We start from the raw sequence: 25,445 nt of genomic DNA on the forward strand, positions 1-25,445 counted from the left end.
GGTCTCCTGCAGGAAGATCACAGAGTACTCCCCCTCCAGAAGGAAGGAGAGCACCTGGCTCCTGCGGAGACCCACGCTACAGCCCCTGGTGTTCAGCATAGCAAAGATGGTATCCTTCATAGGGAGGGCTGGGGCAAATCCTCATGGGCAGGGTGACAGACGGCCTCCAGCGGGCCCCGCAACAACCCATGTTTGACCCCAAAAGTCATCAGGGAGTTGCGGAACTTATGGGCCCGCCGGTAGGCCGCGAGGCCATGCCTCCCAGTCCCTCTCCCCTCCCACAAAAGGCCCTTCACAGCCCAGAGGACACAATGGAAGTCCCCCCAGCGCTGGAAGGCTGCACCTTGCCCTTTGAGCCACGGGTGTCCAGCAGGAAACGGCACAGCTCTTCCCTCAGTGCAGAGGGGGATGCGGCAGCCAACCCACTGCCATCCTCCGACGAGGCCCCTAAAAGACCTTCACGGCCTGCAGAGATGGGCAAGCATGGAGCGGAACCCCAGAACGGTTGCGCCAGGCAGCCCGTCCCCATCCCCGGCATGGGAGGGGGTGGCGGAAGGAATAATGCAGCCCCCATGATGTTGGGAAGAGGGGACACGAAAACCGCCCCCTGAGAATTGTCCATAGACAAAGGAAACGAGACAACCTTGGGGGCGGCAACAGCATGGGAGGTGGCGGGGAAGGGGGCGAGTGACTCATTGGGAACGGAAATAGGATCGGGGCGGGGACGGGGCCAGGGAGTAGGACAGAAGAAGGGGCGGGAGCAGGGACAAGGGCTAATATTGGGACCAGGGCAGGAGAGGGGCTGGGAGCAGGGGGTAGGAACAGGAGCGGGGACACTGATAGGTTCACGGTCCCCCAACAGTCGGGCTATAGGGGTGCGGCTCCTCTCGGCCGGGATTGGGGGACAAAGGGACCGGGTTAGAGGGGGTCTTCACTGACGCTGGGCATGGGAGCTGTGAGAAACATGTCACCCGCAGGCATGACGTCAGGCACTACGGAAACTTCAGTGGGGCCCCCCCTGGAGGGGAAGACAACCACTCCGTACGGGTGGTAAAGGGCACACCCACAGGCCTGGGGCCCGACCACTCGGCATCGGCCATCACCTCTGGGAGCTCGGCAGCCTCAGGTGAGATGCCATCCGCAGCCGGGCAAATAGGAAGAGCCAGGGGCGCTCCCAGGACCAGAGTGGGGGTTACAGCTGGGACTGAGGGGCAGGGAGAAGGCGGAGGGGGCGGTGGAACTGAACCGCCACCCAGATCGAGGCCCGCTGGCAGGGGATCGTCCTCCCCCTGGGTGACCGAGGTCAGACCCAGGGCCTCGATCTCCTCAAATATGAAAGTAAATTCAGTCCCCGCGGCCCCAGGATCCTCCCCGCCAGTAACCGGGGCAGTAATAGCCCCTGTATTGACAGCGGTGGGAAGCACAGATGGCAAAGGGGCAGGGGGAACTCCTACAGAGGCTTCCTCGGAAAGGGACTCAACAAGGCGGGCGGTGGCAATTCTGTCTGCTGCCATGGCTACCATGGCCGGAGTCTCCTGCTGGGCTCCACCCGGGGGCGCAGTGGAAGATGTAACAGTGTCAGCCCCCTGCAGCATCTTCCGGGGGGCCTCCTCTCCCTCTTCGTCGGAGGGGAGGAATCGAGCCCACGATTTACGGGCACCGTGCTTCCCCCGGAAGAGCACCCAGCCCTCCGAAGTGGAGGTGGAGGACCGATCAGCAGGGGAAGGGCCAGGGGGCAAGGGCGATAGTTTTTGGGCTCGGGGCGGCACAACAGGAGGAAGGGAAACCTCCTCCTGGGGCAGGCCCTCTCCTTCAGCTGGCAAAGATCTTGCCACCCTCTCCTCCACGGGAGGAGGACAGCGGCAGTGGCAGCTGGGCTGCCAGGGTCGCCAGCAGTGACAGAGCCGGTGCCCTCCCGGGTCTTGGGGGTCCCAGACGCTCCTCTGGGCCGGGCCAGGGGGCAGTCCCTCCCGACGTGACCTGTCGCCTGGCAGAGAAAGCACCGGGCCTCCCCTGTCTAATAATGGACCCGGTAATGGGTCCCCTGATAGGACACCAAGAAGGACCCCTCGAGTGCCACCCTGCCATGCGTCGCCAGCGGCGCTTGAATCTGCACCTGCCGGCAGAAGGACAGAACGTGGCGGAGGGCAGGGTCCTTGCAGCCCAGTGGGAGAGGGCTGATGATGGAGATGGGTTTCCCCAGGGTCGAGAGGGCAGGCAACAGGGCAACGTTGGGCAGGACAGAGGTCAATGCAACCCGTACACCCAAGTCCTACAGGGGTTCTAGGGGAATGAACACGCCCCCCACCTCCATGCCATTCTCTACCATCTCCAAAGCCAGGAAGAACACAACTTTACCATACATCTTGGAGGCTGCCACGACGGCTGTGGGCCCTACCATCCTCGCCAGCGCCTGCACCTACATTTCCAAGTGGGGCGAGGCGGACACCAGGAGGCAGCGGACGCGGTGCCTCCTGGTCAGCAAGGAGAAGGGGCCCCGGCCGCCAGGAATGGTACCGGAGGCAGCAGTTGGGGCAGATGGCGCGGCGGCCGCCACCTGGGCATACACTCTGGGGGCCTGGGATGGAGCGCTCCCAGAGCTGATGGAGAGAACGGCTGGGGAGGAAGGAGCCGCAGAAGATGTCAGGGCCACGGCAGGAAGGGCAGCCCCGCCAATGGGAGGTTTTGTTTTCCAGGCGGGACCTTTGCCCTGTTTTATTCCCCCGGACCTTTTTGCTGATGGAAGGGGCAGCCATGGCAGCGGCGGAGTCTGGGCTAGTGGTGGCCGAGAGGGTAGCCGCTGGGGCGACCAAGGGCGGTGGCAAGGGGGAAACTATAGGAGCAGTAGGGGCAGGAGCAGGGTCCTCCTCCATAGTGGGAAAAGGCAGGAGAAGGCCCTAAATTGGGTATAGGACAATGGACAACGGACAACTGCTCCTCCCCACTAGACCACATGCAGGGGAGGAGGGTCCAGCAGACAAGGCAATGGGAATAGGGGAAATGGGACAGGGCCAACCACTCCACCCTGCTAATCTGTATGCAGGAAGGAGGGTACCAGTGTGGGGGGCGGGGGAACTGTAGGTGGGCAACGGGGGAAGGGAAGAAGCAACCACTCCTCCCCGCTAGGCTGCAGGCAGGGGAGGAGGGTGCCAGCAGCAGGAGGACACGGGGACAACAAAGGAGAGGGGGACAATCACGGGCACAAGGCGGGGCACCGGCTCCTCCAGCTACACTCGGATGGGGAAGGACTACAATGGCATCGGGGTGGTGCAGTGATCAGGGTAAACAACTTAAAGGGGGGGCACAAGTGCTCCGGAAGGGGACATGGGCACACCAAACTGCAGGTTGGGCGGGGCAGGGGTCAGCAGGAACAACAACCAACTGAGGGCGGGGCAAGTAGAGCAAAAGGGACGAGGATTGGGGCAGGGCAGGTACACTATCAAACCCAGGAATCTAGGACGGGGCAAGTGTGGGGCAGACAAACAAACAGGGGAAAATCTTCCAGGGAGCTATGGTAGGAAGGGAGAAAAAAACTGGGCTGGGGGGTAGCAAGAAGGCCCCCCCACCCGCTCCTGCCTTAAAGGGCTTAAAACAGCCGTGGGAGAGGGCTGTGGCAGGGGGAAAGCTGGGTTGATTGGGAGAAGCAGCCTCAGATGGGGGCCACACCCCAATCAGGCCACAGCTGGCCCTATAAAGGGGATGCTACGCAGGAGCTAGGTCAGTCTCTCTCTGGCAGTAGAGAGAGAAGGATCTTGCTGCCTGGGAATGAACAAAGGTATTGGAATAGAACAGTACTGGGGAATAGGGCAAGGGAGCTGCAGAGCTCCCACCTAGAAAAACCCCAGGCTGTAGGTCTGGCCAAAGGCCTAATGGGTACTGGGGTTGCAGGAGTTCAGCCTGGGAGTAGGCAGAGGCAGCAGGTTCAAACACCCCTTGCCGATGAGTGGCTTGTACACTGCAGTCCGCCCCAGCGTGCGGGGGCTAGATGGAGACTGGCAGTAGCCACAGACTCAGGTGAGGTGGGGATAGAGGACTGGGGGTTCCCTGGAGAGAGGGAAACCCAGAGATGGCAGGGGTACTGCCAGGTGTCAGCACCCAAGATAGGGGAGCACAGGGTCTGAGAAGGACTTGGGGCCCAGTGGCAAGCGGGATGCCGGCCTGCAAAGGGTGCTCTGGAGGCTGGAACGCTAATTCCCTAGATGACCAGCAGGAGGTGCCGCGGGGTGAGTCTTGCATTGCTACAGGGCCCCATCACAATTTTTTTAAAATTAGAAAAACTCAGATTATAAATTTGAAACTGTAGTTCTACACAGGCAAGATTTCAGAGATCTGCCTCTAAGTTTGCTGGGGACAAACCTGAAGATTTGTTAAAATATGAACAAATAGCAATAATTCTTAGGGGATTCACATTATATGAATCTGAAATAACCATCTAATAACTAAACAGTGGGCACACCAAGTTGGTTATGAAAAACTGAAGTGATGTTAACACTATGATGAATTACTGTAATCCTGTATTAAAACTAAAAATAATACCCTTTTGTTTTCTTGTTTGTGCTAAACCTCCTGTCTTGCAATACATTTTATAAGGAGTGTGGCTATTTACATTAATACTTACCAATAGCATCTGAATCCTCTACGGGTGAATAAGGAACCCTTGGTTTACTAAACCTAGTTTTTGCAGAAACTTTGTCCTTGGTATCCCATATCGTCAGAGTTACTTTGTGATCTCTCAGTTTTATTAGAAACTCATTAGTAACATGAATATCAATACTGTGGTTCCAGGACACCCATATTTGATCATTTTCAAACCACGGTTTCACAACCTAGGAAGAACAGAGTTGAAAAACATTAAGATTCACACGAACATTCTGTTGCCATTTAACTGTGGCTATTGAGGGGAAAGGATTCATTAATGACCATATTTTAATTGAATTTTTAAAGAGCCTTAGAATTACAAAACACCAGACGTGTACAGGGAGCAGTAAAACATTTAATTAATTCAAGGTGGCATGGATTATACAGCCACTAGATAGATAGTATGGAGTAAAGCACAACATAGCACCCTGTATAATTTTTCCCACTCAGAGAGCAATTGGCCATCAGCTGGGAGAGGAGTAACAAACTACAATAAAGGTATGTGCTAAAAACTAATGAAATTGTTCTTAAAGTGTAAATTAAAATTAGATCATGCTGAGGGTTATCAGAACCTTTTAAAGAGATCTTGTATGAAATTATGAGTGCGTCAGCTGACTGTCACAGCAGCACATTTTGCAGAGCTAAATCAAAATGGCTATATCAAACCAAATTCAGATTTTGCAAACGTGGGATCAAAACAGAAGTTAATAAGAGGAAGAACATATATTGAAGACTGAACGAAATACTACAAGTTTGTATATATACATTTTTAAATGTTGACTTACTATACATGAAATGAAAGCCCTAGTGCTAAAATCCACCCTATATTTTACAATGTATTATGTCATGTGTCTTTGATTTCCAGGGATGTAACTCTGACATCTTTTATCAACATGCAATTGACTTTAAAACATTGCGTTTGGCCAGGAGGTGAAAAGAAAACCTGAATCTTAAAGAAATGGGCAAGAAATCAGACAGCCAATCAGAAGGGCTGGAAATACATAGGAAAAGATGACAGAAACAAGATACAAGTTTGGCCTTTTTGCATCCATTGTATGAATAAGATATTACATAATCCACGTGAAAATGTAAAGCCTGCAACCCTTACTCATGGAAAAAGTTAATAGGCCTACCCACGTCAGTAAGGTGAGTGAGCAGGATTTGGTTCCAAATCTATTTCCAAAAAAACCTCAATCTTTCAGATGCATATTTGAAAGCAGACATTTGATTTTATATATGAAATTTCAGTGGGAGCTAATTTGTCAAACCAATGAAATCATTGGAGCTATTTTGGTAAATAAGGGCTGCAGGATCTTGGAATAACAAATTTCATTTCTGTGCTTTAGCCATGGCCTCTAGGACATCATACCTGCCACTCTCTTTCCTCCACCACCCCCAATCCTTCCTTTATTTATAGAGGATCTTAAATGGCCTAACATAAAATATCAGATATGTATTTCTAGCAGTCATATCATCACCTATTGTATAGAGAGATTTCAGAGTAGCAGCCGTGTTAGTCTGTATTCGCAAAAACAGGAATACTTGTGGCACCTTAGAAACTAACACATTTATTTGAGCATAAGCTTTCGTGAGCTACAGCCCACTTCATTGGAGGCATGCAGTGGAAAATACAGTAGGACTATTTTATATACACAGAACATGAAACAATGGGTGTTACCATACACACTAGAAAGAGAGTGATCAGTTAAGGTGAGCTATTACCAGCAAAAGAGGGGGAAAAAAAAAACAAAAACAAAAACCCTTTTGTAGTGATGATCAAGATGGGCCATTTCCAGCACTTGACAAGAACGTGTGAAGAATGGGGGGGGGGGTGGGGAATAAACATGGGGAAATAGTTTTGCTTTGTGTAATGATAGATCCATTCCCAGTCTTTATTCAAGCCTAATTTAATGGTGTGCAGTTTTCAAATTAATTCCAATTCAGCAGTCTGTCATTGGAGTCTAGGGTTTTTGAAGGCTTTTTGTTGTAATATTGCGACTTTTAGGTCTAAGAGAGTCACCAGAAAGATTGAAGTGTTCTCAGACTGGTTTTTGAATGATACAATTCTTGACATCTGATTTGTGTCCATTTACTCTTTTACACAGAGACTGTCCAATTTGGCCAATGTACATGACAGAGCGGCATTGCTGGCACATGATGGCATATATCACAGTGGTAGATGCGCAGATGAACAAGCCTCTGGTAATGTGGCTGATGTGATTAGGCCCTATGATGGTGTCCCCTGAATAGATATGTGGACACAGTTGGCAACGGGCTTTGTTATAGTGTGTATGGTAACACCCATTGTTTCATGTTCTCTGTGTACATAAAATCGTCCCACTGTATTTTCCACTGCATGCATCCAATGCAGTGGGCTGTAGCCCACAAAAGCTTATGCTCAAATAAATTTGTTAGTCTCTAAGGTGCCACAAGTACTCCTGTTTCTGTATAGAGAGAATGTCAATCACTTTTTCACTGGCTGATTTTTTTGCTGCACAGCTCCCTCCATCTCTCGGATTTTTCCCATCCCATTTCAAAACACTGCTTGAAACACACTTCCTCTAGGTTTCCTACAACAAACAAGGGTCTAATCTTCCTTTTTCTGATTGTTGTTTGCAGTGTTATAGCCATCCTGATCCCAGGATACGAGAAAGTCAAGGTGGGTGGGCAATATCTTTAATTGGACCAACCACTGTTGGTGGGGACAAGCTTTTGAGCTTCACAGAGCTCTTCCTCAGGAAACCCTTCTTCTGGCCTTCAAACAACTCTCCAACCTTGCCAAGCTCATTAATCGAAGCTAGCTCCTCGCAGACCAAGATAAATCAATTCAAAGAGGCACCAGACCCTTACAGACCAACAGATGCAAAACCTGCAGGCATAGCTCCACTGCTCAGATGATTAATATCCTCCACAACGCACCTTTCAAGATCTATGGGTCCAACATATGCTTAACATAGAGCGAACCTCATCTAGCGCATCAAATGCCCCAATAACAGCTATGTAGGTGAAACCAGCCAATCACGTTGTTCTCAAATGAACTCCCAGAACAATGATAAAAAGGGACAAAAACACCTTATCACCCAAGGATGATCACATTTCACAAAGTGATCACTCCATATCTGGCTTCTCAGTCCTCGTCCTCAAAGGCAACCGGCACAACAACTTCAAAAGAGGAGCCTGGGAACTTAAATTCATAACTCTGCAAGAGGCTAAAATTTATGGACTTAACGGACACACTGGTTTGATGGCTCATTACAACAATTTGTAACACACACTGCAGCCTACTACCCCTCCTTTATCCTAGAACTGCAGAGGTGTTAAGTGCCCACTTCATTTTAAATGGTCTCCTATAGCATGTGTGAACCACTTAAACTTAATGACAGGTTTCAGAGTAGCAGCCGTGTTAGTCTTCATTCGCAAAAAGAAAAGGAGTACTTGTGGCACCTTAGAGACAAATTTATTTGAGCATAAGCTTTCGTGAGCTACAGCTCACTTCATCAGATGCATTCAGTGGAAAATACAGTGGGGAGATTTATATACACAGAGAACATGAAACAATGGGTGTTACCATACACACTGTAAGAAGAGTGATCACTTAAGATGAGCTATTACCGGCGGGGGAGGAAGAAAAGCTTTAGTAGTGATAATCAAGGTGGGCCATTTCCAGCAGTTGACAAGAACTTCTGAGGAACAGTGCGGGGTGGCGGAAATAAGATGGGAAAATAGTTTTACTTTGTGTAATGATCCATCCACTCCCAGTCTCTATTCAAGCCTAAATTAACTGTATCCAGTTTGCAAATTAATTCCAATTCAGCAGTCTCTCATGCCACAAGGGGCCACAACAGTGGTTCCCTTAACCCACCCAGCAATATTGTTAATCTATCCAACTATACTCTTAGCCCAGCAGAAGAATCTGTCCTATCTCAGGGCCTCTCCTTCTGCCCCTCCACCCCCACGAACATGATACAGTTCTGTGGTGATCTAGAATTCTATTTTCGACGTCTCTGACTCAAGGAATATTTCCAACACACCTCTGAACAACATACTAACCCACAGAGACATTCCTACCAACACTACAAAAAGAAGGATTCTGGGTGGACTCCTCCTGAAGGTCGAAACAACAGACTGGACTTCTACATAGAGAGCTTCCGCCAATATGCACGGGCTGAAATTGTGGAAAAGCAGCATCACTTGCCCCATAACCTCAGTCGTGCAGAACACAATGCCATCCACAACCTCAGAAACAACTCTGACATCATAATCAAAAAGGCTGACAAGGAGGTGCTGTCGTCATCATGAATAGGTCGGAATATGAACAAGAGGCTACTAGGCAGCTCTCCAACACCACTTTCTACAAGCCATTACCCTCTGATCCCACTGAGGGTTAAAGAAACTACACCATTTGCTCAAGAAACTCCCTGAAAAAGCACAAGAAATCCACACAGACACACCCCTGGAACCCCGACCTGGGGTATTCTATCTGCTACCCAAGATCCATAAACCTGGAAATCCTGGATGCCCCATCTCGGGCATTGGCACCCTGACAGCAGGATTGTCTGGCTATGTGGACTCCCTCCTCAGGCCCTATGCTACCAGCACTCCCAGCTATCTTCAAGACACCACTGACTTCCTGAGGAAACTACAATCCATCGGTGATCTTCCTGAAAACACCATTCTGGCCACTATGGATGTAGAAGCCCTCTACACCAACATTCCACACAAAGATGGACTACAAGCTGTCAGGAACAGTATCCCCGATAATGTCACGGCTAACCTGGTGGCTGAACTTTGACTTTGTCCTCACCCATAACTATTTCATATTTGGGGACAAATGTATACCTTCAAATCAGCGGCACTGCAATGGGTACCCGCATGGCCCCACAGTATGCCAAAATTTTTATAGCTGACTTAGAACAACGCTTCCTCAGCTCTCGTCCCCTAATGCCCCTACTCTACTTGCGCTACATTGATGACATCTTCATCATCTGGACCCATGGAAAAGAAGCTCTTGAGGAATTCCACCATGATTTCAACAATTTCCATCCCACCATCAACCTCAGCCTGGACCAGTCCACACAAGAGATCCACTTCCTGGACACTACGGTGCTAATAAGCGATGGTCACATAAACACCACCCTATATCGGAAACCTACTGACCGCTATTCCTACCTACATGCCTCCAGCTTTCACCCAGATCACACCACAGGATCCATTGTCTACAGACAAGCTCTATGATTCAACCGCATTTGCTCCAACCCCTCAGACAGAGACAAACACCTACAAATCTCTATCAAGCATTCTTACAACTACAATACCCAGCTGCTGAAGTGAAGAATCAGATTGACAGAGCCAGAAAAGTACCCAGAAATCACCAACTACAGGACAGGCCCAACAAAGAAAACAACAGAACGCCACTAGCCGTCACCTTCAGCCCCCAACTAAAACCTCCCCAATGCATCATCAAGGATCTACAACCTATCCTGAAGGATGACCCATCTCTCTCACAGATCTTGGGAGACAGGTCAGTCCTTGTTACAGACAGCCCCCCAAACCTGAAGCAAATACTCACCAGCAACCACACAACAAAACCACTAACCCAGGAACCTATCCTTGCAACAAAGCCCGCTGCCAACTCTGCCCACATATCTATTCAGGGGACACAATCATAGGGCCTAATCACATCAGCCACACTATGAGGCTCATTCACCTGCGCATCTACCAATGTGATATGTGCCAGCAATGCTCCTCTGCCATGTACCTTGGTCAAACTGGACAGTCTCTACGTAAAAGAATAAATGGATACAAATCAGAAGTCAAGAATTATAACATTCAAAAACCAGTCGGAGAACACTTCAGTCTCTCTGGTCACTCGATTCCAGACCTGAGAGTGGCTATTCTTCAACAAAAAACCTTCAAAAACAGACTCCAACGAGAGACTGCTGAATTGGAATTAATTTGCAAACTGGATACAATTAACTTAGGCTTGAATAGAGACTGGGAGTGGATGGGTCATTACACAAAGTAAAACTATTTCCCCATATTTATCCCCCTCCCCCCACCGTTCCTCAGACGTTCTTGTCAACTGCTGGAAATGGCCCACCTTGATTATCACTACTAAAGATTTGCTTCCTCCCCCCCCTCCCCGCTCTCCTGCTGGTAATAGCTCATCTTAAGTGATCATTCTTCTTACAGTGTGTATGGTAACACCCATTGTTTCATGTTCTGTGTATATAAATCTCCCTCTTGTACTTTCCACTGAATGCATCCGATGAAGTGAGCTGTAGCTCATGAAAGCTTATGCTCAAATAAATTTGTTAGTCTCTAAGGTGCCACAGGTACTCCTTTTCTTTTTTCTTAAACTTAATTAATCTGTTCCACTTTGTATTTAGCTGTGACACTGCTTCTCCAGACCTGAGGAAGAGCTCTGTGAAGCTGGAAAGCTTGGTTCCCTCTACCAACAGAAGTTGATCCAATAAAAGATATTGCCTCATCCACTTTGTTACTTTTCTCAGTCATTCACACCCCATTCTCTAGTATCCTCATTTCTACTAAAAAAAATCTCAGTCTAAGGCGTCACAAGTATTCCTCCTTGTTTTTGCTGATACAGACACCACTGTATCAGCAAAACTTTTTTTTTTTTTTTGTTGATACAGCTACCACTCAGAGCTCTCATTTCTACCCATCTCATTTCTAGCCTTTGCATGATTCAGTGAAAATCATATAAGATTTTATAATTTTTCAACGTTTAAAAATGTTTGTATGTGCTGAATGATTTCTGTTAAGAGATAAAACTTACAAATCATTGGCAGAACACAGATGGACAATTAGAAAAAGTGTGGGATTTTTAATTGAAAAGTTAATTTCATAAGGAAAGACAAAATAGGTGAGGTAATGTCTTTTACTGGACCAATAAAGACATTATCTCCCCTACCTTATTTCCCTTATATCCTGGAACCAATATAGATACAAAACTCATGGTATGTTTGCAGTGTTACTGTAGCCATGCTAGTCCTAGGATACGAGACACAAAGCAGGTGAGGTAACATCTTTTATTGAACCAACTTCTGTTGGTGGAAGAGAGAAGATTTCGAGCTTCACAAAGCTCTTCCCTGGATCCTAACATCACTTGTATCTGGTCCTGAGGAAGGACTCTGGAAAGTGTATCCCTTCCACTAACTGAAGTTGGTCCAATAAAAAGGTATTACCGCACCTCCTTTCTCAGATTATGTCAGACCTACTATTTCAATCAGCGGGTAGGCTGAATGGTGAGGGAGGCTGAGATTATGAACACTCCTGCCTCATTTAGTGCATGGTTTACATGGAACGCAATGAGTGAGGCATCAGGTCACATATTAAACAAATAATACATTAAAAAAGGCATCCAGGGTCTATAATTCTCCATCTCTAAAACTCTCCTACAGTTTTATATCCACTCACTGAGGAAATTAGTGTTGTCGACTGTTTCTGCCTGTAGCGCTCTGCTTGAACCTGTGTGGTCGATGGCTAACAGAAAAAGGGAGCGGATGGCAAAAATAGGAAGGAAAAGAAATGGAAAAGTGAAATGACAAAGTGAAAGTATCTTAACTGCACTCTCTCAAGCTAATATACCTTTCTATCATTCATAAAATTGAGCATTTTAACTGCATATGTAACTTATCTATTTTTATTATGTATTGCCAGACATACCACCAACAATGATTTAGAAAAAATCAGCAACCATAAATTCACTCAGTTGCACTCTTTAAGGAATGCAGATGTTTATATACCACCATTTTGACAGTACACTCTTGAGAATCCATGCAATGTACAGACAGACTGCTCAAGTTGTGTGTCTGTGGGTACCAAAGGCAGTATGAAAAGACCAGCTATCAAAGTGAGGAGGATAACATCAACCAGGGCCATCCTTCGGTATTCTGGGGCCCCACTCAGCCCCACCATTGGGGGGGGGGCTGGCTCCAGGCCTGGGAGGGATGGCTTGGGGGCAGGGGGCAACTGCCCCCCAGCACTCAGCAGTGGCATGGCTGGGGCCGGGTCACTGCTTTCCGCCATCAGTGAGTGCAAGCTTGGCCCTGCTGCAGTCCTCAAGGGTGGGAAGGGATGGGGCTGGGGCAGAGCAGGGGCGGGAAGAGGTGGGGCTGTGGCGAAGCAGGGGCAGGGGCTGGAGCTGCACACAGATGCGCAGGGCAGCCCTATACAGCTGCGTACTTTGCGTATGGGTAAGGACAGTCCTGACATCAACATTAATACATTAAAGTTTCAGGCCATGTTCAGTGTTGATCACCGATAGGTGGGCAGGGCAGGATTCATTGTCAAATTAAAGGACAGTGGTTTCTGGGCAGCAAACAGACTTTCATCCACATTATTCAACTATGCCCTTCACCTGGAAGCAATTTCAATTTAATTTTCCAAGATGGCCCTTATTAAGTTGTGCTCTTGAGGCAAAAGGAAGTTCAGTGAACTCAGCCAAAGACTGAAGTTGCTCAGTGTTCTTGCCCCCACTTTCTGCACTTCCTGAAGCACAGCTGTAATTTTCACTACAGAATTACTGGAGTAATACAGCAACAGCTGTGTACTAGTGAGTTAGCCAACACTGGACTGTCAACACTCAAAAAGTATCACTCCAGGCACAAGTGTTCTGAAGGAGTTGGTGAAAATGTCACAACTAGAAACAGTGCACATTAAAAGGTAGTTAGGCCCTAAATACCTTTGAGGATCAGGACCTTGGGAGCCTAAGTAACTTAAGCACTTTTGAAAGTTTTGCTCCTTGGCAAAAAGAAAGGGACTAAATTCACTCTTCCGTCTTTCAGCACTACTTCTGTGCTATGGCTTTAAGAGAATTCCAAGCATGGAATGTACATGTTACAGTACTAAATTTTTTTGGCCTTTTGAAAAAAAGCCAATAATAATGACAGGACAAAAATCAAGTTTATGCCCTAGTGGAAACAACAAAAACATTTCAGTAGATACCTTTCAGGGTTTTTTGTTATCTGTCTCTAACTGAAAATATAAAGCACACAGAAAAAATAGGACCAAGTTCTTTCTTTCTTTCTTTCTTTCTTTCTTTCTTTCAAGTTTAGATAACAACCCACTTTCCCCCACTTCCATAAGGCGGAAGATAAACAGGGGGCTGAAGTCCCTTTATGCTACAATACATGTCTTATTCACATTATCATAACAAATACGTTTTCCCCTCAATTCAATGTTTAAAAAAAAAAAAGAACCTTTTTGAACACAAAGCTCTGAAGTTAAAATTTTCAGCCAACTATGGCTACATTCCCTATTTTACTTTGAAAAAAAATCTACAAATTAAACCATTCATGTTGAGAGATTAGGAGAAATAAGTGATTAATTATGCTTTCAAAGATTATATTCAAAATATTTTATTTATTTCTCCCATATTCCTCAACTCTTACAGAAGTTATTGGTAGATGAGGACACTCAACAACCTGCATTATTGAGCCAATAGTTTGTGAAATGCTTTGTATCAAAAACGTGTTACAAATGAATCCTCATTAAAATATGTCCCAAATTAATTCCATGTGTACTATAAATTATGCATCTCTCTATACAGCAACTCCTCATCTAATGTTGTAGTTATGTTCCTGAAAAATGTGACTTTAAGCGAAATGATGTTAAGCGAATCCAATTTCCCCATAAGAATGTAAGGTTGGGTTCCAGGGAAATGTTTTTTCCAGACAAAAGACATATATATACACACACACACACAGCATAATTTTTAAACAAACAATTTAATACTGTACACAGCGATGCCAACTGTGAAGTTTGGTTGAGGTGGTGAAGTCAGAAGGTGGGATATTTCCCAGGGGATGCCTTACTGCTAAATGATTAACTAGCGATTGGCTGAACCCTTAAGGGTTAACAGCTACACTATCAAGAGGCTCGTTCACCTGTGCATCTACCAATGTGATATATGCCATCATGTGCCAGCAATGCCCGTCTGCCATGTACATTGGCCAAACTGGACAGTCTCTACGTAAAAAAAATAAATGGACACAAATCAGATGTCAAGAATTAGAACTATCAAAGACCAGTCGGAGAACACTTCAATCTCTTTGCTCACTCGATTACAGACCTAAGAGTGGCTATCCTTCAACAAAAAAGCTTCAAAAACAGACTCCAACGAGAGACTGCTGAATTGGAATTAATTTGCAAACTGGATACAATTAACTTAGGCTTGAATAGAGACTGGGAATGGATGAGTCATTACACAAAGTAAAACTATTTCCCCATTTTATTTCTCCCCCCACCCCACCCCCCACTGTTCCTCTGATATTCTTGTTAACTGCTGGAATTAGCCTACCTTGCTTGTCACCATGAAAGGTTTTCCTCCTTTCCCCCTCCTGCTGCTGGTGATGGCTTATCTTAAGTGATCACTCTCCTTACAGTGTGTATGATAAACCCATTGTTTCATGTTCTCTGTGTGTGTATATAAATCTCCCCTCTGTTTTTTCCACCAAATGCATCCGATGAAGTGAGCTGTAGCTCACGAAAGTTTATGCTCTAATAAATTTGTTAGTCTCTAAGGTGCCACAGGTACTCCTTTTCTTTTTGCGAATACAGACTAACACGGCTGCTACTCTGAAACCTGTCACATTGTTAATGTAGCCTCACACTCTACAAGGCAGCACAAATGGAGGGAGGGGAGACAGCATGGCAGACAGAGACAGTACGCTGATCACTACCTTGTTAAGTTAATCAGCAAGCTGAGACCACAGCAGCTGCTGCCAGGAAGCTCCCTCCGTCCTGAGCCCTGTTGTGTGTCCCCCCTTGCTCTATCGGGATGGGGTAAGTGGGGTGCAGGAGAAGGGGGGAGGGGGACACCCTGACATTACCCTACTCCCTTCCCCCCCCCCAGCAAGCAGGGGGCTCTGGAGAGCAGCTCCAAGGCAGAGGGCAGGAGCAGCACAGGGCAGTGGGGGAGGAACAGCTGAACTGATTTCCCTGTGCGGCAGCCCGCCCAGCAGGCTCTTAGGGGAGAGGGGAGCTGATGGGGGGCTGCTGGTCCACCCTGGTTCCAAGCCCCCAACAGCTAGCTCCATGGGCTGCTCTTCCTGCAAGCAGTGAACAAAGCAGGTGGCTGCCAAACGACTTATAAGGGAGCATTGCACAACTTTAAATGAGCATGTTCCCTAATTGATCAACAATGTAAAAACGTTAACCAGGATGACTAAGTGAGGAGTTACTGTACTCATTTTGGAGCTTTGATTCAAACAATTCTACAATATAAAGTGTTTCTACATTAGTATAGACTGAACCTATAAAAATGTGATATTATTAGGAAATTTCTTAGGAACTTACTAGGAATATAATTTAGCTTCTACAAAACAATTTACTATTTTGTAAGAAAAATCACTTAAAATATTTCAAGTTGATTAGATGATTTACTTTGCATATGTTTTTTTCAAACTCAAGTCTTCTTGTTAAGGAATAAGCTTTCAATATGTTCTAAAGAATGTAAAGCGCAAATCTCAAACCTTGTCTACACACAGATTTTGTAGTGGCATAACTTCTTCAGTTACAGGTGTGATCTCTTTACCTAAATAGTTATTCCATTACAACCCCTAGAGGAGAAGCATTTATACTGCTATAAAGATGCCTTAAATAAGTGTAGTTTATTCACCTGTCTAGTATGGGAATAAGCTACACCGGTATAAGCACCTTTATTTCAATACAATTAAGTCCATACTGGTTGAGTTAAATAACTTGTGTGTGTAGACAAGGCCCAAGTAGTGCTAATAAAAGTATGAGCATGACTCACCTACATCACATTTGGAAGCATTCTCCTGACTCCACTACATGAAGTACAGGACTGTTCAGTTTTAAACAATTATAACAGTCACTTTTATATAAATATTTCAGAAATCTCTCTTATGTCAAATAGAGATCATAGTAAATAAAAACTAGTTATTCCCAAAATTATAAACATCATACTATTTACCTTGGATTCACATTCCACAAACAGCTTGGCCACCACACCAAACAACGCCAAATCAAGTTTCCTAGGCTCAACATCACCTGGTAGAAGGAAGTACTCAATGTGGTAGTAACGCCGCATTTTTGGAATAGCTACTGCATCTTTTCCAGCATTAGACTTTTTTCTCTGCCTGTCAGTTAAATTGGATGGCCTATGCTTTGGACCTAGGAAAAATATTTATATAGATTTAGAAAGTTTCAGATCTTGTCAAACTCAGCACAGCAACAGATCCTACAGCCTGTGACAAAGCCCTGTCCTTGCCACAGTGGGTCCCGCATTTCCTGGCAGATATCACTAGCCTCAGAGGCTCACTGTGACCCTCCACGTAACCCTTCTTTCTCTAGAGACAAGGGTCACAGTCTACTGAGCCATTTTCATCATAAGCCAGCGAGGGAGGTGAGGAAAAGTTATCCTTCCTTGTACAGTCTCTGTTGTCTCCCAGGCTCAGTGATTCATAGGGGGCAAAGGTCGGGGAGGGGGGAGCCCAGGCCCACCCTCTACTCCGGGCTCCAGCCCAGGGACTCTAATAGTATCAGCTATGGTAGCTGACCTTTTAGAAACATGACATGTACAATTCCCTGGGCTACTTCCCCCACAGCAGCCCTCACTTCCTCAAGCTCCACTTCACCCTTACCTCAGGGCCTCCTTCCTTATGCCTGATATGGTTGTACTACTCAGCCTCTCCAACCACGCAACTTCTTCCCACAGCTCCCGACATGCACCCACACCTGACTGACTGGGAGGCTTTTAACTAGTTTCAGCCAGCCCCTGATTGGCTTCAGATGTCCCAATCAACCTAGCCTTCTCCCTGCCTTCTGGAAAGTTCTTAATTGGCCCCAGGTGTCTTAACTGACCTGGAGCAGCTGCCATTTCACTTATCCTGGTACCAGGGATTTGTTTAGCCTGGAGCTAATATATCTATCTCCCACTACTCTTCCATAGCCATCTGGCCTTGCCCCGTCACAAGCCTAAAACTCCCCACCAACTATGACCCTATGCTACACAGACAACTTGCATGGAAGAAGCAGAACTCCTTACCACACAAGGTTGTGTTGCCTATGTACACTCCTGCTACATCCAGATGCCCCTATTCCACATCAGAACCACACCAGTTCTGTTGCAAAGTTGCCCATGGGCCAAGGAGCTAGATTTGCATCTAATAACACCATTCCCAGATTAGTAATTGATTATATTTTTGATAATATAACTCATAAATAATAAAGGAAACAGAAAATCTGTCAGTTAAAACTTCAAGTCTATTTAAATAAAGAAAAGAAACCAGATAAAAAGATGTGCTTGTCAAATAGATAGTTACTGGTGAAAGAGTTTTACTAGATTTAAGCTTAGTCCTATTCAATCCACGGGACAAATATCCCAAATTTCCAATGAACGTAATATCACAAATAATAGTAAAACCAAAGACACAATGAACAAATGTTTGTTAGTAGCCTTCCATGGGACATTGCTGAGCTATGTTCTGTTTAGGACTTCCAATTAATTGTAGTTAACTCAAATGATTAACTCAAAAGAAATTAACTCAGTTACAAAAATTAATCACGATTAATTAATCACAGTTTTAATCACACTGTTAAAACAATAACAGAATACCAACTGAAATTATAAATATTTGGGGGGGGGGTTCTACATTTTCAAATATATTGATTTCAATTACAACCTAGAATACAAAATGTACAGTGCTCACTTTATATTATTTTTGATTAAAATGTTTGCACTGTAAAAAAGATAAACAAAAGAAAGTATTTTTCAGTTCACCTCATACAAGTTAACTGTAGTGCAATCTCTTTATCGTGAAAGTACAACTTACAAAAGGGGTTTTTTTGTTACATAGCTGCACTCAAAACCTAAACAATGTAAAACTTTAGAGCCTACAAGTCCACTCAGTCCTATTTCTTGTTCAACCAAATCATTAAAACAAACAAATTTGTTTACATTTACGGGAGATAATGCTGCCTGCTTCTTATTCACATCACCTGAAAGTGAGAACCAACATTTATATGGCACTTTTGTAGCAAGCATTGCTAGGTATTTACGTGTCAGATACCCTAAACATTCATATGCCCCTTCATGCTTTGGCTATCATTCCAGAGAACATGCTTCCATGCGGATGACGGGTTCTGCTCCCTAACAATTCAAAGCAGTGCAGAATGTAGAAAACATTCCAAAATATTTAAATAAATGGTATTATAGTATTGTTTAACAGAGTGATTAAAACTGTGATTAATCTCTTATTTTTTTAATCATTTGATATTCCTAGTTCTGATGACTCCTTATTTTGTGTTCTTTTCAATATTCCTTAAACATGATGTTGTTTCTGATCCCTTGAACTTTTTCTATAGAACTGCCCTCACAGTTTAAAATACAGGTTTCTCTCTCTACCCCCATCCCAAATATTGTTTTGGGAATACAGGATCAGGTTTTCAGATGGTGTAAATCAGCATAGCTTCACTGACCTCAACAAAGCTGCACTGATTCACATCAGCTGAGGAATACATGGTTCATAGAGTCATATCATATCAACCAATATTAGCTGTCCAGATTCACTTTAACATTTCTATTCAGCCACCTGGGGTTTCTCTACAATAGAAAAATGTATAATGCAGATCCAGCCCTTAAGTCCATGGTTTATAACTAACAGACGTTTGAAAGGGAAAATGCTTTTTTCCTTCCCTTCCAGCCACCAAGTCTGGGCTAATCCTGCAGCCTCTCTCTGTACAGAATTGGCCAATGCTGTCAATAAGAGTTCCACATGTGGCTTCAGAATCAGGCCCATAACCTAGTTTTCATCTCCACTAAGTTGCATATATCATCAAATTTATCACTTGAGTTTTTTTGCTTAGTTTCAGTTTTCATTACAAACTACAAACTCAGTCCAGGTTTGCCAAAAGGTTCAATGATGTTCAGAAACTCTTGAGTAAAGCCCAGGACCAATTCTTAGTTCCACTTTAAAATCGTACAAAATTAAGGGCTATACATGATCTTGACCTGTAACTAGATGAAGTTATGACAGAATCTCCCTTACAGATACTGGTTTTGTGCACATATAGTCATACTATAATCCAAATGATTGCTTGCATAAACCTCTAGCCTTCACAGTGAAAGATGCATACAGGGAACTGTTAGAGTCCATTGGAAATATATTTTCCAGGTTTTTAGTGCTGATGCACATATTAGTTGTAAACGCTGAACTGACTGGCAGCTAACAATCCTACAGAATTATTTTAATGAATCATAAATTCATCTGATTATACATGATGCATGAAAAAGAAACAGTATCATGATTAAACAAAAAGTAATCTCTATCCTAACTAAACATTGTTATTCCCACAGTTGTATAAGTATCAGTAAATGCTGGAGAATAGGCAAGAAAAGATCCTGAAAATAATAATGTTTATTATATACACTTGAGGGGAGACCAAGATCTGTCAAATAAACAAAGGACAAAAATGAGAATTTTCCAGACAATAGGGAATTTTAAAACTATAATAAAACATACTGATTGGGAACATCTGCACATAGATACTATGGTAGGAGGTGCACTAAATATTTATACCTGTTAGATACAGTACCTAACCCACCTTTCCCTTAAATAACAATGGAGGTCAATGGGACAGCTCACAATGAATAAAGATTAGCATAAATTCTTGCAGGACTGGGACTGCTTGAAAAGGTGCTTCACTGGAAAATAAATGTATAGATAGATTAGGTACAGCATAGCAGCTGCCCAAGCTACCCTATACTGACACATCAAGTGAGCCTTAACCTTGATCTAAGGAGACCACGTTTAGAGCTAAAGGAAAGGAGTTTAACCTCCATACCCATTCACCTCTTGGCCACACCAGTGAGATTATAAACACAGGAATCAATTACAATGACTGCTTTTGCAATGATTGACTAAGACCATCAACTTGAATAACATTGGCTACTGAAGAGCTATCAAATGGTAAAGGTTTTCAGTCACTATGACCTAAGCCTGAAACTGAATCTAATGGTAAAAGGCAAGGCAAGGTCCCTCCCCATCACCATTCCCTTGAGCATCTTCTATATAATACTATAAAATTAGCAAGTCAACAGGACTGCACAGTAGTATGACAAGGGTGAGGAGACCCACACACAGCTACAGCTAGAAGGGATATAAATGAGCCAACATCCTTTCTGCAGTTTGCCCCCCAATCCCATTTGGGTCTCGAGATGAGCCACAGGGGTTAAAGGAACAGAAGGGGTCATGTCTGGTACCTACCTGCAGCCATTGGCACAGCTAATGAAATTGAGAATGTACATGTTACTGTGTGTGAGGTGTCAAGTTGCTGCAGGCTCTTATCAAAGAACAAGGGCCTGCTGTCTTTGTCCTCGGGGGTGGGGTGGCCACCGTCCCCAAGTACATCTGGGGTTTCAGTTTCAAAGCTGCTGTCAGAGCCAAGGGCCTCCAACTCCACTTCCACCAGTGCTTCTTCCTCTTCCTCCACTATCTTTGAATCCTGGGCAAGAGGTTCTGTCAGCTCTCCAGAGATGTTTTCCTCTTGCTTTTGCAATGCCATCCTATGGCCCAGTCACCAGCACCTTGGTTCTCTGGCTGAAGAGTAGAAAAGAACAAGCCCTTATTCCATTGCTGCTGTATACTGGGAGTGAGCAGTCACCTCTGCAGTGCCCGTGCAGTGGCAGGGAAGAGGAGTTTACGGGAGGCAGAAAAACCTGTTACTTCTCTCTCAAGAATGTTTTTAAACCCACACATATAATATCCAGGGATTAATTCCTGGAGGCAGGGAGAAGCCACACAAAGGTCTCCAAGCAGCAGACCAAGGCAAACAGCAAGTCAACATACTTGGCAAATAATAAAGCAAAGCACAGAAAAAAACACAAAGGGAAAATGTGTTCAGCTAGTAGATAGCAAGCTACCAACTTTTTAAAGGGAAGAGAGATTTTTTTTCTTGGGAAAGGATGAGTAGGGGCTGGGGAAGAGAGCTTAAAATAACTTCCCCACCCACATATAAATCACCAAGGCCCTGATCCTGCAATCGCGTAGGCACGTGCTCGGAGCCTAGCACAGTAACCCCTGGCCATAGCAGTAACAGAGGGAAAGCCACCACCCTCCCGCGGTACCAGGGAGAAAGTGCCTTTTTTAAACAGCGAGTCCATTAGGAAGAAGCTGCGATTCCTGCCCCCAGCGGTGGGTAGCTGGGGCGGGCTTGCGGCGCTCCCCGGCAGACCGGCAGGCGGCAGCAGAGAACACAGCCGGGTTATGAGGAGAAGAACCTGGGCGTCCGGCGCTGCACACACACAGATACCCCTCCCACCAGCAAACACAGCCTCTCTTCCAACCTGCCTTTTTCAACTTGGCCTCCAGACTGAGGGAGGCTCCGCGTACCAGAGCCGCCCCCCGCCCGCGCAACAGCAGCCAGAGGAGGAGGAGGAGGGAGCCCCCCCGCTCTCCTCGGGCTTCTTCCCCGCAAACGTCCAGGGGGCTCAGCGCTCCCCCCTGCGCTGCGCTGCGCTGCGCTGCGCTGCGGGGAACGCCCCTTTCCCTGCCCCTGGAAGCGGAGCGGTGAACGCGGCCACCCCTACTCCGAGCTCCAGCTCCCCCAGCCTGCCGCTGGCAACAGAGGGTTCCACGCTATGGAACGCCGCGTTCGCGTGTCCCGGCTCCCTCCGCCTCGCCAAAGAGTCCCCGTTCCGCTCGGCGCCCGAGCGCGCAGGGATCCGCGGAGGGGCGAGGTGGCCGTAGAAGTTGCCCGCGCAGAGCGAAAGCCTGGCTGGGAGCTCGGGTCTGACCGGCTCACCCGCGGGGAACCCCAGGGCGCCACTGCGGCGTGGGGTGGTGGCCCGGGGGGCGGGGCGGGGAACCCCATGGGCGTGGGGTGAAGGCACGGGGGGTGGGGGTGGGGTACGCTGCAGGTATCACCAGGGTGCAGCACGGGGAATGCCTGGGTAGCACCAGGAACGCCATGGCCATCACCCAGCGCAGCAGAGGCCAGGACGAGGCCTCAGCGGGGTACAGCCTCGTGCACTTCAAAGCAGGGACCATGCCTGGGGCCTTCTTTTGTGCCTGTGCAGGGCTTAGCAAGCTGTGGGCGGAAATGGAAACAAGAAACGAATAATAGTAATAACAACAGGGCACACCAGCAGGCCTTGTGCAACACAGTATGTTGCAGAGACAGACCGTAACTGGACGTTACCAGTGCCAGGTCTCGTCTAACGCACCAAGCGTAGGCCTTTCAATAGGCCCTACTGCCTGCGGCAGTGACAAGGCACTAAACACATCCCCTGTAATTTGCCTAAATTGTACCAGTAGAAATTGTACATGTGTGTATGAATTACTGCTCAGTCTAGAAGGGACTTTATGTCCTCATGCTGGCTCCCCTTTCCAATGGGCAGCTGAGTCCTGGCTGGAGCACTGCTTCAATACTGACTGAGAAGAAGGCTTAGTTACTAAATCAACACCCAACTCCTACAGTCCTGTTGGTCTACTCCAGAGTCTCCTGTCCACCTACAGAATTAGCTGAACCTTGCTTAGTTTATGAGGCATGACAAAAATTACAGCTGGTGGGAGTAGGGCTGCTAGATGGGATTGATTGTGAGCTAGCTGATGAGAAATAAATGTACTTCAGTAATGGTCAGCAGAGCCTGAAAGAAAAACAAGGAACACTACTTAAATATGTCACTGCTCTGAATAGGGAATGAGATGCTGATTCAGGCAAAGGCACTGGAAGTTTAGATGTCTAGTTAATATTCTGTAGAGCAGAGATTTTCAAATTTTTGAACTTTCACATAGTAAGCCTGTGAGTGTGACCCCGCCTTATAAATTAAAAATGCTTTTTAATATATTTAACGCCGTTATAGATGCTGGAGGCAAAGCGGGGTTTGGTGTGTAGGCTGACAGCTCATGACCTCCCCATATAATAACCTCATGAGCCCCTGAGGGATCCCGATCCCCGGTTTGAGAACCCCTGTAGGAGGGGCGTGAGGTAATATTTTTAATTGGACCAATTGCTGTTGGTGAAAGAGACAAGCTTTTGAACTACACAGAGCTCTTCTTCAGGTCTAGTATTCTGTAGGATAATTATTTTTAAATGGGTATTCATGTATTTAAAATTTAACTACAACTTGTCTTAAGGCCCTGAATAAATATATTAGGGTATTTTTAACACCATATGGGGACAACGTGGAGCATTTTATGGTGGTTTTTATTTTGCTTGAGATTTAACTTGTGATTATATTAAATAGTCCTGTTTGAAGATTGTTATTGAATTCTTATGTTAGAATCCGTGTTGTGATTAATGAGTAGGGTTAGCCACGCATTTAAAATAAGCAACTGCTGTTACAATGTGGCAATTTGTATTTCTGCGGTGCCTCTTCATCAGGATATTTCAAAGAATTTCACTAAAATTAATCGATTAAGCTTTGTGGCATAGGCAAGTATAACTCTACACATTTTACAGAATGATGAAGTGAGACCAGAGATTCTGTGGCCAGTTTGACAGGTGATGCTGCGGTCTGAACTCTGATTGTGCCCCTTGTCTGGCTAGCCATGCCCCCACAACCTAAGGATTCCCAACAGTGCAGAGTTCACATAGGTTTTGCAGGGAAGGAGAGAATGATTTTGCATAGGTGCAACGCCCTTTTCTCTGACAGATTTGGGGCCCTTTTAGCGGAGGTATTGCTATTTTCATCCTTCCACAGCAAAATGCAGAACAGTTTTCCCTCTAAGTAGTACCCTTGTAGATGGACAACAGTCAGGTCTGCCCCGTGAGCCAATATGCAAAACACAAAGGAGGTACCACTGTGAGATTTTTAAAGATAGCTACAGCATTTGACCCAAGGTTTAAGAATCTGAAGTGCCTTCCAAAATCTGAGAGGGATGAGGTGTGGAGCATGCTTTCAGAAGTTTTAAAAGAGCAACACTCTGATGCAGAAACTACAGAACCCAAACCACCAAAAAAGAAAATCACCCTTCTGCTGTGGCAGCTGACTCAGATAATGAAAATGAACATGCATCAGTCCACCCCACTCTGGATTGTTATCGAGCAGACTCTGTCATGAGCATGGACGCATGTCCCCTGGAATGGCTGAAGCATGAAGGGACATGAATCTTTAGCGCACCTGGCACATGAATATCTTGCAACGCCAGGTACAATGGTGCCATGAGAACACCTGTTCTCGCTCTCAGGTGACATTGTGAACAAGAAGTGGGCAGCATTATCTCCTGCAAATGTAAACAAACTTGTTTGTTTTAATGATTGGTTGAACAAGAAGTAGGATTGAGTGGACTTGCAGGCTCTAAAACTTTACATTGTTTTATTTTTGAATGCAGTTTTTTTGTACATAATTCTACATTTGTAAGTTCAACTTTCATGATAAAGAGACTGCACTATAGTACTTGTATTAGGTGAATTGAAAAATACAATTTCTTTTGTTTTTTTACAGTGCAAATATTTGTAATAAAAAAAAATAAAGTAAGCACTATACACTGTATTCTGGGTTGTAATTTAAATCAATATATTTGTAAATGTAGAAAACATCCAAAATATTTAAATTAATGTTATTCTATTATTAACAGTGTGATTAATCATGATTAATTTTTTTAATCGCTTGATAGTCCTACTTTTTAGTCTCTTAGCTACAATCAAGTGTCGTATCAGTTAAATATCTGATATGTTCATGATTGTGCCCTGCACTGGTTCTGGGGGAGAAGGTTCAGGTGAAATGATGACTCTAACTAGTTTTTTCCATTTCTAATTTCTGTGACTTGGGGGCGGGGGGCTGTTTTCCTTGATTTTATACATTATTTTGGGATTTC

At 45.5% G+C, this 25,445-nt stretch overlaps 1 protein-coding gene across 2 annotated transcripts in view; it reads right to left on the minus strand.

Moving 5' to 3' along the window:
• Nucleotides 1-22,274, minus strand: part of CFAP92 (cilia and flagella associated protein 92 (putative)) — a 91,097-nt gene extending 68,823 nt beyond the window's left edge. Inside the window, exons 1-4 of one of the 2 annotated variants that reach the window (XM_043518612.1) lie at nucleotides 21,971-22,274; nucleotides 20,892-21,224; nucleotides 16,598-16,797; nucleotides 4,619-4,826 (exon numbers count right to left, since the gene is read on the minus strand). In XM_043518612.1, the coding sequence (XP_043374547.1) occupies nucleotides 4,619-4,826; nucleotides 16,598-16,797; nucleotides 20,892-21,189 (706 nt within the window). In that variant the 5' untranslated portion in view covers nucleotides 21,190-21,224; nucleotides 21,971-22,274. Of the gene's footprint in view, nucleotides 1-4,618; nucleotides 4,827-16,597; nucleotides 16,798-20,891; nucleotides 21,225-21,636; nucleotides 21,934-21,970 lie in introns of those variants that run through there. The other variant, XM_038409457.2, reaches the window with a different exon arrangement.
• Nucleotides 22,275-25,445: the final 3,171 nt, after the last annotated feature.

Source organism: Dermochelys coriacea, chromosome 7 (genome assembly GCF_009764565.3).
Source record: "Dermochelys coriacea isolate rDerCor1 chromosome 7, rDerCor1.pri.v4, whole genome shotgun sequence".
Classification (NCBI taxonomy): domain Eukaryota; kingdom Metazoa; phylum Chordata; order Testudines; family Dermochelyidae; genus Dermochelys; species Dermochelys coriacea.